The sequence below is a fragment of the Lathyrus oleraceus genome, chromosome 4, assembly GCF_024323335.1.
Source record: "Lathyrus oleraceus cultivar Zhongwan6 chromosome 4, CAAS_Psat_ZW6_1.0, whole genome shotgun sequence".
In the NCBI taxonomy this organism is placed as follows: domain Eukaryota; kingdom Viridiplantae; phylum Streptophyta; class Magnoliopsida; order Fabales; family Fabaceae; genus Lathyrus; species Lathyrus oleraceus.
The window spans coordinates 55,826,609-55,840,897 of NC_066582.1; the positions used below are offsets into that span (position 1 = coordinate 55,826,609).

At 38.8% G+C, this 14,289-nt stretch overlaps 1 protein-coding gene across 1 annotated transcript in view; it reads left to right on the forward strand.

Moving 5' to 3' along the window:
* Nucleotides 1-1,055: 1,055 nt before the first annotated feature.
* Nucleotides 1,056-14,289, forward strand: part of LOC127135991 (uncharacterized) — a 65,158-nt gene continuing 51,924 nt past the window's right edge. The window contains exons 1-2 of the mRNA XM_051062605.1: nucleotides 1,056-2,001; nucleotides 2,083-3,041. Of these exons, the coding sequence (XP_050918562.1) occupies nucleotides 2,342-3,041 (700 nt within the window). The 5' untranslated portion in view covers nucleotides 1,056-2,001; nucleotides 2,083-2,341. The remainder of the gene's footprint in view (nucleotides 2,002-2,082; nucleotides 3,042-14,289) is intronic.

Here is a 14,289-nt window from a genome sequence, read left to right on the forward strand (position 1 = left end):
TACCCATAACCACCTAGTCTGCACCAATGCATGCCAACACTACCACCTAGTCTGCACCTATTCTGCAAGATTCCCATGCATGCCTTCCACGTGTCACACCTTTGCATCATCAGATTCCACCAAGTCTTCCCCAAGACAAGACAACTCCCACCTAGCCTGAACTTAGTCTCAGAGATTCCCACGCATGCCTGTTCCCCATCAAGTCTTCACCACCAAGTCTCAGAGATTCCCACGCATGCCTTACACGTGTCACACCCTTGAATGCAACACTCCCACCTAGTCTGTACTAATGCATTCCAACCTATCCCATGCAGGTGTTTTGGACTTTTTCTACTTTTATAACACATATACGCCAATTAGTATGGCGTAACTAAATGAAGTATTCAATTTAAAGTTGTAATAAAACATAAAATAATTTAATTACAATATAATTATTTGTTTTTCTTTTTGATAAATATTTGAAAGTGCACGCGTACACGACAATAATAAATATTTGAAAGTCAAATTTCAACCGTTAAATAAATTATTGGGGGATATCAAAGCTAAAATTGGATTCTACTATCTCTGTGACACTTAACTTCTCATCTGACCTGTACAGTGTGACACCTATTCTGCAAGATTCCCATGCATGCCTCACACTTGTCACGTTTTTGCATCATCAGATTCCACCAAGTCTTCCCCAAGACAAGACAACTCCCACCTAGTCTGCACCTATGCATGCCAACACTGCCACGTAGTCTGCACCTATTCTGCAAGATTCCCATGCATGCCTCACACTTGTCACGTTTTTGCATCATCAGATTCCACCAAGTCTTCCCCAAGACAAGACAACTCCCACCTAGTCTGCACCTATGCATGCAACACTGCCACGTAGTCTGCACCTATTCTGAGAGATTCCCACGCATGCCTCACACTTGTCACGTTTCTGCATCAACAGATTCCACCAATGCATGCCAACACTACCACACATGCCTTACACTTGTCACATTTTTGCATATTCAGTTTACTTGAAAAAGAGTATAAATAGAGGGTCATTCTTGCAAGTTTTCATTTACCACTAACACTTTTATTCAGAGAACTCAGGCGAAACTTCTCATCCACCAAGCTTCTTCCTACATTGCAGTCATGTCGCTTCTTACCATGGGCCAAGAACACAGAGGAACTAGGGCAAACATTGCCTCATTCGTAAGTTTTTCTTGAACATTGCCTCTTTCGTATGTTTGTAGTTAGTTTTTTAAAAGTCCAATATAATGATTTTTTATGTTGTTTGTTTTTAAAGGATCCCAAGAAATTTCGTCAACGTTCACACCCAATGCCTTATCCAGACCCATGGTGCGTACCTTACATAGAGCGTGCGGGTTTCGGTCATGTAATGCATGTCGTAAATGCCACCATTGATGCCAAATTCATTTTGGCTCTGTGTGAACGTTGGAGACCTGAGACACACACCTTCCACCTACCAACAGGTGAATGTACCGTCACATTAGAGGACGTGTACATGCTTTTAGGTCTTAGAATAGATGGTAAGCCTGTCACCGGAAATGTTCAACAGCCTAACCAAATATGTGTTCAGATGTTGGGGGTAGATCTGGTCGAGGGTGAGGGGTCTGCCAAAGCAAGGGGTCAGGGTATTAAATTATCTAGCCTACAATTGTACCACGACTCCATAACTTTGACTGAGGAATCCTCCGAACAAGAAAAAGTCATAAAAACCCGGGTTTACATTATGCTATTGTTTGGGAACTTGCTATTTCCCGAAGGGACGGGAAATAGCATAAATTTTATGTACTTGAGTTTGCTCGGGGACATTGATAGAATAAGCACATATAGTTGGGGTTCTGCAGTATTAGCATTCCTATATAGCTCTTTGTGTAAAAATGCACAAAATGAGCACTGTACATTTTCCGGATGTGCTTTTTTGCTTCAAACATGGGGGTGGTGGAGATTGCCGAGGCTAGCCCCAGAAAATCCTAATGACTACTCCTTCCCCTACGCAACTAGGTAAATTTATGATCTTATTTCATTTTGTATATATTTATTCTATACATATTTGTAACTAATATTATTTATCTTTTTGTTTAGGTTCATTACAACCGGACTGGATTACAGTCTTACCCCCAAAAATAAAATTATATTTTATCGTCAACTGTTGGATCGTCTCCGAGCACAGGATGTATTACCACTAAATCACTCAACTTCTAACTGATTTATTAATGTCATGCATTCTCGATAAATAACATATTTACTTTTTTCTTTGCAGTTTATTTGGAGGCCATATTTGGGATTGGAACATCAACCCAACCCCGAAGATGCAGCTGTTTGGACAGCAAAAACGGCCATAATGCGGTTCACCACTGTGGAGATGCACCAAAGTGACCGTGTCAAGCTTCAATTCGGAATGCATCAAGAAATCCCAGGCCCCCCAATGTCTATGGAACCTTGGCATCTAAAAAAAGTCAGCCACCAGTGGTATGCCCAAAATTGGAAGGAATTTGCTAAGGAGTTTCGAAAAATGTGGAAAGACCGTGCCCATTATGTTCTACAATTTCCGGTGGCGCCCAACGAAATGAAGCCGACACGCGAATATGTGGAATGGTATAGAGCAAATACCAATCCAGAAATGATTGTGTCTGACCCGTTCTATTTGGACGATCCCCGTATGCAACAGCCATATTTCCAACAACAACAACCACCACAGTATTCCCAACAACAACAACCACCACCTTATTACCAACAACAACCACCACAACCATTTTACCAACAACAACCACCACCACCTTATTACCAACAACAACCACCACCACCATATTACCAACAACAACAACCACAACACATGTCCACCCCCCAACAAAATCAACAATACATACCACAAACTCAATCCCAATACCATGAAGACTACCAACAACAAACTCAACATTCCCACCACCATCAACAGTCCCAACACCTACCACAATATCAATCCCCCTACTTCCACCAATCCCAACACTTCCAACACAACAATTTCCCAAGCTCTTCCAGTCCTCCACCTAGCCCCGACACGGGTCTGCAAGAGGACTACCAACATGACTACTACACACCCCAACAAACATTGCACTTTGGCCAACCCGATTCAACCCTAAACTACCAAAGACCACATTTCGAGGGCGCACCCAACAGTAGTCAGTTTGTCCCACCGAGACAAAGCTTCGAGGGCGCAGAGGGGACCCGTCTTTCCTACAGCACTGAAGGGACTTCGACCCAACCACAACAGCAAGCGGCAAGGGGGCGCGTTAGGGCAAGGGGTGGTAATAGGGAAGCACCACCACCACGTGAACCGTCTAGGCGAGTAACCAGACCTCCCCGTGCGGATCGTACAAGGGACCGCATCATATGTAATTAATCATATCTTTGTAATATTTGTCTTATCTATTATTTAAATAAAAATATTTTCTGTTTATTATCTTTATATCTTTATCTTTATCTTTAAAAATATTGTCTATCATATCTTTATACATATATAAATTAATTTATAAATAATATTATTTACTTATAAATTAAATTAATATATATATAAATTAATATATATATAAATAATATATATATATATATATATATATATATATATATATCTTGTAAATAATATTTATATATATTAGGATAAATGTGTATAATATTAATTGTTTATAATTAAATTAATATATATATATATATATATATATATATATAAATAATATATATATATAAATTAATATATATATATATCTTGTAATAATTTTATTATATATAAGTGTTAATATAAATTAATATAATTTATAAAAAAAATATATTTATCAAATATCTAATATTTAAAAAAAAAAAATTAAAAAAAAAAATTAATAAAACATTTAAAAAAAAAAAAAAAAAAAAAAAAAAAAAAAAAAAAAAAAGGGTTTGGGCATAGGCGCCACCCCTAGTGGCGACTTGCCCTACCCATTAAGGGTAGGCGCCAACTAGGGTGGCGCCTAAGGGTAAAAAATGGCCAAAATTGGCCATTTGTGTAATTTTTTTGAAAAATGGGTTAATTTTGAATTTTTTTTTAATTTCTGGATATTTAAAAAAAAAATTCTAATTGAGGTGGCAAATCAAGTGGTCTAAAACACGCGTTCCACCAAACACACGAGTCAGCATGCCACACCAATGGTATTCAAAAGCAACGCTCAAGATTAAAACAATTTAAACAAGATCAATGGCAAAGACCCTATCCAGCACACCATCGGCGCTGGACCTCCGGTCACCTTCTCAGGCGAGGTCCACCGGACTTGTTCACTCATCACCATCAAGAAAATGAAAAAAGAGGACATGATCTGAAAGAAAAAATGGCGTATAGCACCAATCTGACCTCAATTTCTACTAACTCCAAATATATAAAAAGATATGAGGAGTTGAATTTTGAGGTGTGTCAACTGAGTTGCTTCGATTTGGCCTCAAAGCAACTCAATCTTCTTGCCTACATTGGTAGGACTTCAGACAACCAAAGATCCAAGAGAATTGATGAGAATTGAGTGAGAATCGAAGAGAAGAAGATTTCTGAAAATTACCTTCAATGTTGTACAGAAATGGATCTTGCTTTCTTCAAACTTGACTTGATCACACTCGAGGAGCTTGCATAAGTGGTTTGGCAATGGTACAAAGCTTTGGATCCTGGAGTTCTTGAATCTCCAAACAGTGAGATTCAAACTCAATTTTCAAGTTGAAAATTCTCAGGTTTTCCTTTGAATGGTGAGGGTTTCAATTGGGGGGCAAAGCTGACGCGCAAGGTGTGTTTGAAATGAGCTCAGAGGCCTTGTATTTATAGCATTTGGGATTGATAATCGCACACTTGAAAAATTGCTAAAAATGGAAAGGGTGATGCACAAGCTTGCATGGGCGTGTACATGCCCATGAAGCAATCCATTATGATTCAATTGCAACTGTACTGAAGTTCAAATCATGCTTGAATGACAAAGCAAAGTGAATGGAGTTTTGGACATTTGATTTTACCCAATGATACAGACCTGTTAAGACCATGCGCAGCCCTAGAAAACCTCATCCAAAATGCATAAAATAGGACTCTATGGAAAGCTTAGATCAAGGGGAACAAGTTTGATGTTGAACACTTTTTCATTTGGGACTTGGATCATGGTGAATTTTGAGGTGGAAGTTTGGAAATTTCAACATGTTGAAATTTTTTCTAAGTGTTAAGTCATATATCTCAATATTCCACTTTACTTAACTTTTTGTGTGAGATCTAAATGAGAAAAATGTATTCATTAAAGTTGTAGTTATTTAAAATAACTTCAAAATGGTCACCAATTTCATGTAATTTGGATTTAGAATGATAGAGTTATGCATTTTTGAAGTTGAGGAAAATCACTTGTTCAATGGTATAGGTCAAAAATTACCTATAATGTATCCTTATATCACATGCTCATAAAAGTTTATTTATCTCTCATTCCAAACATCAAAGTTGAAGTAGACATCTTGAATTTGATTGTGAAACTTGTAAATATTTCATCTCATAAAAATTGAGCAAGTTATGGCTTTGGGAAGTTGAATTTCAAATTAGGGTTTAGACAAAATGACCTATAATGTTTCAACATGTAAAATGACTTTCCATGAAAAGTTAGATCTAGACTTTAACATGAAAGTTGTTTGTAATGTCATTTAGAGTAACATTTCTCTTAAAATCATTTTCATATGGTGAAAATTATAGGAGATAGGGTCTAGGGAGACCCAGTTTTGATCAGATGAATTCATCTGGCCAACCACCATCAACCAACTTGCTAACCTTCAATTCTCTTGACTTTCTAGGCTCATGGTAGATCATATATGTATAAGATGATGAATTTTTAAGTGTCCCTTGAGAAATTTGATCATCGGTGAGATAGCTTGTTGAAGAAGTTACTTAAGATACTCAGTCAAACTAGGGTTTCCAAGGCAAATCACTTCCAAACTCTTGAAGAATACTTGATCAATATGACATGTAGAGATCATTGGGACTCATATATGATGCTTTAAGACATTGTGGATCCATACTTGGTTGTGCTTTTAGCCATGAGGGTCTTAAACCCTAGATGTGAACTTGATAGATCAATGATTATCATGCCCTACCTGCAAAAGAGTTAGGCAAATGCAAAGACATATTTTTGGGATTTTGGTTAGTAAAATGATAATATACAAGTATGACACAATCATATAGTGCTTGGTGATCTCTCCCAAAACAAACCCAATGAAAGAGGGGTAAGGAGAATGCTAAGGTGTGATCCCAATACTAATGCATATGATGAAATTGTATGAGGGATCTTAGGGTCAAAATTGGGGTCTTACAGCTGCCCCTATTTAAGGACATTCTAACTGAGGAGGTGAAGGTTAAAATCTTTGTATCGACTCAGTAGAATGGGCTTAAATAACAACATAGAAACAAATTTTGGTCCCTAAGAGACCTCATGATGCATATGATATGAATGTAAAAGCGAATTCTCTTTGGGGGAATATTGACACAAAGGAAAAGAAATCAGAGAGACCGAATATTTGAGAGAGCATAATGCATTCCATATGGAAAGACTCATTGGGGAGACAGAGACTCTGAGGGGAAAAAAGGATTATGCGTAGGCCAGTCTACGACTTTAAAAACTGTTGGGGGTCTCAGAGGAATTCCATGAAAATGGAAAGACACAACCAGGGAAACAAAACATCTGCAGGGGATACGAGTAGACCAGGGTAAAACTGTCATACTTGAATCTTGCAGGAAAAACGATTTCACTAAGGAAATGCACACTCAACTCAACTGGGGAAGGAATGAACTTCAACACATGAGGAGCATAAATCTATTATCCACTACTTGTTACTGGGTAAGGAGATAATAGAGATCTGAGAGAGATGACATCCGTCATCAGTTAGGATGAACATATCAAGGATGACTCACTGAGAACCAATAGGAGGGAGTATTCATTACCAGTTACTGGGTAAGAATAGCCTTGTAGGGGAAGACTGCAAAAAATAGGATTTACAACTACCAGTTACTGGGCATAAGATCAGAGATGAGAATATCTGTCACCAGTTAGGGTGATCATATCAAGGATAGACTTAGAAGGGAAGAAAATCCGTCATCGGTTAAGATGAACATATCAAGGATAAACCAACTGAGTAAAAAGTAGGGATTACATCCATCGAATACTGGATAGAATACCATCAAAGAGAAAATCCGTCACCGGTTAGGATGAACATATCAAGGATAGACTCTGTTGAGGAGCAAAATAGGAATTACATCTATCAGTTACTGGATAGAATACCACAAAGAGAAAATCCGTCATCGGTTAGGATGAACATATCAATGATAGACTCTACAAAGGGGAAAGAAAAACAGGATTTACAACTACAGGTTATTGGGTAGAAGACCGCAAAGAGAAGGAAACTTGTCATCGGTTAGGATGAACATATCAAGGATTAGCTCTCTGAGGAACAAAATAGGAATTACATCTATCAGTTACTAGATAGAATACCAAGGATGAGAGTATCCGTCATCGGTTAGGATGAACATATCGAGCATAAACTCAGACAGGGGAATAAAATATCCGTCATCGGTTAGGATGAACATATCAAGGATATTCTTCCGGGAAAAGAATGAATCCACCGGGGACTCTACTGATAGGAAAAAAAACAGGGGTACCCTTGCCGGGTATTGGGCAAAAAGTAACAGCTGCAAACTAAGAAGAATATTACCAGTTACTGGGTAATAAACCCTTAGGGGACCCAAAGCATCTATCTAGGTAAGAACTAGAAAGAAACGGTCAATCAAGACTCAACCTAATGAGGATATAACTCAAAGGGAGTGATTCCATCCAGATAATCCACTGGGGAGGAAACTAAAACAAAAGTCTTCCACGAGGAAATAACTCAGTGAGGAAAAGAGAAAGGTTAAAGTCGCTCTGCTTAAGGGGCCGACACTCTACAATTGAAGGAGGACAGACGCCAGATTTGAATGGGGATAAAGTACCGCCATAACAGAGAAGAAGAGTCTCAAACAATGAATCAACCAATATGATGATATAATCATGCAATGAGTGTATATGTATATGTATATGTATATATGGTGATTATTCTGACAAAATGATCGTAAAGGGTACAAAGGTGTTGCAAAAATTTGAATCATCGATACAATCCTCGGTAAATCCATAAAAGAGGGGCACAACTGTCGAAGCAAAGAGATCAATATCCCAAAGGCTCAACCCTAGTTAGGGAAGGAGGAAATCTGTTGAGGAAAGGAAACGTTATCAAATCTGCGGGGAATTTTAGGTCAACACCATATTGAATGGGAGATAATCGTACAGAGGATAAACGCAAATAGCTGCTCAGGAACCAGGAGGAAACTCTGACTAGGGATCGAGCTGGATGGCGACTGGTGGAGAAACCAATGCAATCTACTGAGGAAACCAATCTTACTCTGTTGGAGACCAAAACCAACACCAACCCTGCTGAGGAATATACAAACTCCGCTGGGGAATATCCATAAACTCCGTTGGGGAGAATGAATCAACCAACTCGGCTGGGGATGACTGAAGGGTTAACTGCTCGGGGGAACCATTAATGCTCCACACTTAGGACTTGCTGTTTTTGAAATGCTGTTGATATTTCTTTTTAATTGCTTTAAAATACTTGCTTTTATATGTTTAAGAAAATGATTTTGATTAAAAAAATTTAAATTAAAAAATGATCATAATAAAATTTAAGACTATTTGGCTGAAGTAAATAAGAGTGGAACAATTGGATAAAAACTCAACTTTATTTAAAAGAATGGTAGTCTGTAAATGACAAGACTCCATAGATCTTTACAAAGTTGAAAATGGTAATTTACATGGAAAAAGGTTACATTGAATACAAATGATCACTAATCCTTCCACCAACTCTTGATATCCGCTGTGCTTTTGGCCGCTACTAGGGATGATGAATTGACGTCAACCCTTGTGCTTAACAAAGTTCCTCCAAAAATTGAAGATCAGCAGAATGCAGTTACTTGCCATAATCCCTAAATTTTGCATAAGTTTCCCCAGGGTGGGGTACTCAACTTATCAGAAAAATTATTTTCTGTTTTATGTCTCTAACTTTTGCCTGGATCGCCCTTTTAGGTTTTCAATCCACTAAGACGCTCATTTTTGCCTAAGCCGCCATTTCGGGTTTTCAACTTAGCGAGGTGTTCTTTTCCTTTTTTAAGCGAAGTATTTCTTGACTGCATCTGTGTTTACAGGACGAGTGAACTCTTCACCATCCATAGTTGTAAGAATCAATGCACCGCCTGAAAAGGCTCTCTTAACAACATATGAGCCTTCATAATTAGGAGTCCATTTGCCCCTAGAATTTGGTTTAAACAATAAAATCTTCTTGAGCACAAGGTCACATTCCCTGAATACCCGAGGTTTGACCTTCTTATCAAAAGCTTTCTTCATCCTTTGTTGATATAACTAACCATGACACATGGCAGTCGATCTTTCTCTTCAATCAAATTCAGCTGATCAAACCTGGTCTGACACCATTCAGCCTCAGTCAACTTGGCTTCCATGAGCACACGTAATGATGGAATCTCAACCTCTACGGGGAGCACTGCTTCCATACCATATACAAGAGAGAAAGGGGTTTCCCCTGTTGAAGTGCGAATGAATGTACGATGCCCGTGCAAAGCAAATGGGAGCATCTCATGCCAATCCTTATATGTCACAACCATCTTCTAAATAATCTTCTTAATGTTCTTATTTGCAGCTTCAACAACCCCATTCATCTTGGGTATATAGGAAGAAGAACTATGATGTGCAATCTTGAAGTCTTTACAAAGAGCTTCCACCATATTATTATTCAAGTTCGATCCATTATCAGTAATGATCTTACTTGGCACACCATAATGGCATATGATCTGATTCTTGATAAACCTTACAACAACTTGCTTGGTCACATTTGTGTACGATGCCGCTTCAACCCATTTTGTGAAGTAGTCAATTGCCACCAAAACGAAACGATGTCCGTTCGAAGCTTTAGGCTCAATCATGTCAATCATATCAATTCCGCACATGGAGAAGGGACATGGAAAGGAGATAACATTCAACAATGTCGGAGGAACATGAATCTTATCTGCATATATTTGACACTTGTGGCATTTCTTCACAAACTTGCAACAGTCAGATTCCATTGTCAGCCAATAGTAACCTGCTCGAAACATCTTCTTCGCCATTGCATGTCCATTGGAATGAGTACCAAAGGAACCTTCATGGACTTCAGTCATCAATAGGTCTACTTCGTGTCTATCCACGCATCTGAGCAAAACCATATTGAAGTTTCTCTTGTACAATACCTCTCCATTAAGGTAGAAATTGTCGGCTAATCTTCTCAAAGTCTTCTTATCTTTCAAAGATGCCCCAGACGGGTAAATCTGACTTTGGAGGAAACACTTGATATCATAATACCACGGCTTTTCATCTTTGACTTCTTCAACCGCAAACATATGAGCTGGCCTATTAAGACGCATCACAGTCAAATTGGGAACTTCATTCCAATACTTCACTATAATCATTGATGCCAATGTTGTAAGAGCATCTGCCATCCGGTTCTCATCTCGAGGGATATGATGAAATTCAACCTTGGTAAAGAAAGTTGAAATCCTCCTTGCATAATCTCTATATTGTATCAAACCGGGTTGATTCGTCTCCCATTCTCCTTTGATCTGATTCACTACCAAAGCTGAATCTCCAAAGACGTATAAATGCTTGATTCTGAGATCAATGGCCTCTTCAAGCCCCATAATGCAAGCTTCATACTCGGCCATACTGTTTGTACACTTGAAAGTCAATCTAGTTGTAAAGGGAAAATATGTGCCTTGAGGAGTAATAATCACTGCCCCAATGCCATTACCATATTGATTAACAGCTCCATCAAATACCATGCCCCAACAGGAACCAAGTTCTAGCCCTTCCTCAAGCAATGGTTCATCACAATCTTTCATTTTCAAGTACAAGATCTCTTCATCAGGAAAGTCATACTGTACTGACTGATAATCCTCAATTGGTTGCTGAGCTAAATGGTCAGCCAAGATACTACCCTTGATCGCTTTCTGAGATCAATATTCAATATCATACTTTGATAATAACATCTACCAACGGGAAATCCTCCTAGTTAAAGCAGGATTCTCAAATATATACTTGATTGGATCCATTTTGGATATCAACCAAGTGGTATGATTCAACATATATTGACGCAGACGCTTAGCAGCCCAAGCCAATATGCAATAAGTCTTTTCCAGCATAGAATACTGAGTCTTACAGTCGGTGAACTTCTTACCGAGGTAGTAAATTGAAAATTCTTTCTTTCCAGTTTCATCTTGCTGACCCAGAACACAACACATACTATCTTCAAGCACAGTCAAATACATGATCAATGGTCTTCCTTCAACAGGTGGAGACAAGATCGAAGGTTCAAGCAGATACTCTTTGATACTATCAAATGCTTTCTGGCAATCTTCGGTCCAATCACAAGATTGATCTTTCCAAAGAAGCTTGAATATAGGCGCACATGTGGCAGTCATGTGTGAAATGAATCTTGAGATATAATTCAAGCGGCCGAGAAAACCTCCGACTTGCTTCTCAGTTTTGGGCGCAGGCATCTCTTGTATTGCTTTGACCTTGGCAGGATCAACTTCAATACCCTTCTCGCTGACAATAAAGCCCAACAACTTACCGGAACGAACACCAAAAGTACACTTATTGGGATTCAAGCGGAGTTTATACTCCCTCAAACGCTGGAATAACTTCCACAAATGTTCAACGTGTTCCTCTTCATCAATTGATTTAGCAATCATGTCATCGACATAAACTTCAATCTCTTTATGCATCATATCATTAAAAAGAGTAGTCATTGCTCTTTGGTAAGTTGCACCAGCATTCTTTAAATCGAAAGGCATCACTCTATAACAGAATATTCCCCAAGGTGTAATGAATGTGGTCTTGTCCATATCTTTGGGTGCCATCTTGATCTGATTATATCCGGAAAATCCATCCATAAACGAAAAGACTTTGAATTTAGCAGTATTTTCTACCAATATATCAATGTGCGGCAGAGGGAAATCATCTTTCAGACTGGCTTTATTCAAATCTCTATAATCGACACACATGCGGACTTTTCCATCTTTCTTTGGCACATGCACAATATTGGCCACCCATTACGGATATTCAGCGGTCACAAGGAAATCGACATCAATCTGCTTCTGCACTTCTTCTTTGATCTTTACTACCATATCAGGATGCGTTCTTCTCAACTTCTGTTTGACTGGCGGGCATTCAGGCTTCAACGGTAATCTATGCTCCACAATCTCAGAATCCAAACCAGGCATGTCTTGATAGGACCAAGCAAACACATCTGAATACTCTCAAAGAAGATCAACCAACCCCTTCTTCGCATCTGGACACAGTCGAGACCCAATCTTGACTTCCTTCACATCATCCTCGGAACCCAAGTTGACTAACTCAATCTGCTCTTCGAACGGCTGAATGGCTTTTTCATCATGCTTAAGAAGATGAGACAATTCATCACTCACTTCTTCTTCACATTCCTCCTCGGCCTCAAACACAGGGAATTCAAAATTTGGAGAAGGAGAAGGATCATTGTATTTAATGGGGTTAGAAACCAACCTGCATAATGATTTGATATTTTGATTTTAGAGAAGTGAGTCTGTGACCAAATATTATGCAGGTGGACAATTATATTGTTTATTTATGTTTTTTTTGTGATTACCACTTTTAGAATAAAACAAAAAGTAAAAACAAAACATCACATATGTTGATGAATAGAATTAATTTTATTGATGATCAAATTGAAAATGCCCAAACAATGTTCACTTCTCCCTTAGGCATAGGAGAAAGATTTTTTTTTAAAAAACAAATAAAAGTAATTACTTAGATTGATGCAAAATAACAAGAATGTCAACAGCAACCCAATTGTTGCAAGGCTTTCTATGCGTCACAAAATTGGTGCAGTCTTCCTCTTCGTCATCCTCTAGCACATCAGCTAAGTGTTGTTCATTGCCATGAATGAACCCTCCGCTACGGAAGCTAAGTTGCATATCCTCATACCTAGCAATTGATGAACCTTGTTGAAAGCCTAGATCGATTCTACCTTTATTGTCGGAGACCTCTACCATGCGCCCCCACTGATCACCATTACCTTCTTCAACAATCTTCCTTGCATCTTTCAATGAGGACATAGGTGCCCCAACTCTCTTTTCAGCAACAATAAATAAAGCTTGGAACAGAGTTCCAACCTCATCCTCAGCTTCAACATAAGAGAAAGATGACAGGTGGCTAACCAACAGCGCCTTTTCCCCGCCAACAATAACAAGCTTTCCATTCTTCATAAATTTGAGTTTCTGATGTAATATGGAGGTAACAGCTCTTGCCTCATGGATCCGTGGCCTTCCCAATAGACAACTGTAGGCTGGATGGATATCCATTACTTGGAAAGTAATCTGGAAATCACTCGGACCTATCTTCACTGGAAGGTCCACTTCTCCTATCACTGTCTTGCGTGAACCATCAAAAGCTTTGACGATTACACCACTATACCTCATGGGCGCTCCTTGATATGATAACTTTGGAAGAGTTGACTTCGGCAACACGTTCAATGAAGATCCAGTGTCAACAAGCACATTGGACAAAACATCATCTTTGCAATTCATGGAGATATGCAAAGCCAAATTATGATTCCTACCCTCCTCAGGGAGTTCTTCATCACAGAAACTAAGATTGTTGCAGGAAGTGATGTTTGCTACTATATGATCAAACTAATCCACCGTAACATCATGTTCCACAAACGATTGTTCTATAACTCTTTTCAGTGCTTCTTTGTGCACTTCTAAATTCATAAGCAGAGACAATACTGAAATCTTTGAGGGGGTTTGGAGCAGCTGCTCCACCATATTAAACTCGTTTTTCTTGATCAAATGGAGTACCTCATCATCATCATTAGCCTTTAAATTGCTGGATTCACCAGACTGACACTTTGAAGCACTAGTCGGATCTACAACAGGCACTTCCACCTTCTTACTGACAATGGATTCTTCCTTATCTTTTGGGAACACCGACCCAAACACTCGACCGCTACGGGTCACGTTAGTAACATCAGCAATGCTCATGATAGAACTGGTCGTAGGCAATGGAACCTCTTGACCATCTTTCAACATTGTTGCATTGTACTGATACGGAACTGCCTTATCGGATGAATACGGGACTGGACCCGCTAACCGTATGACCAATGGCG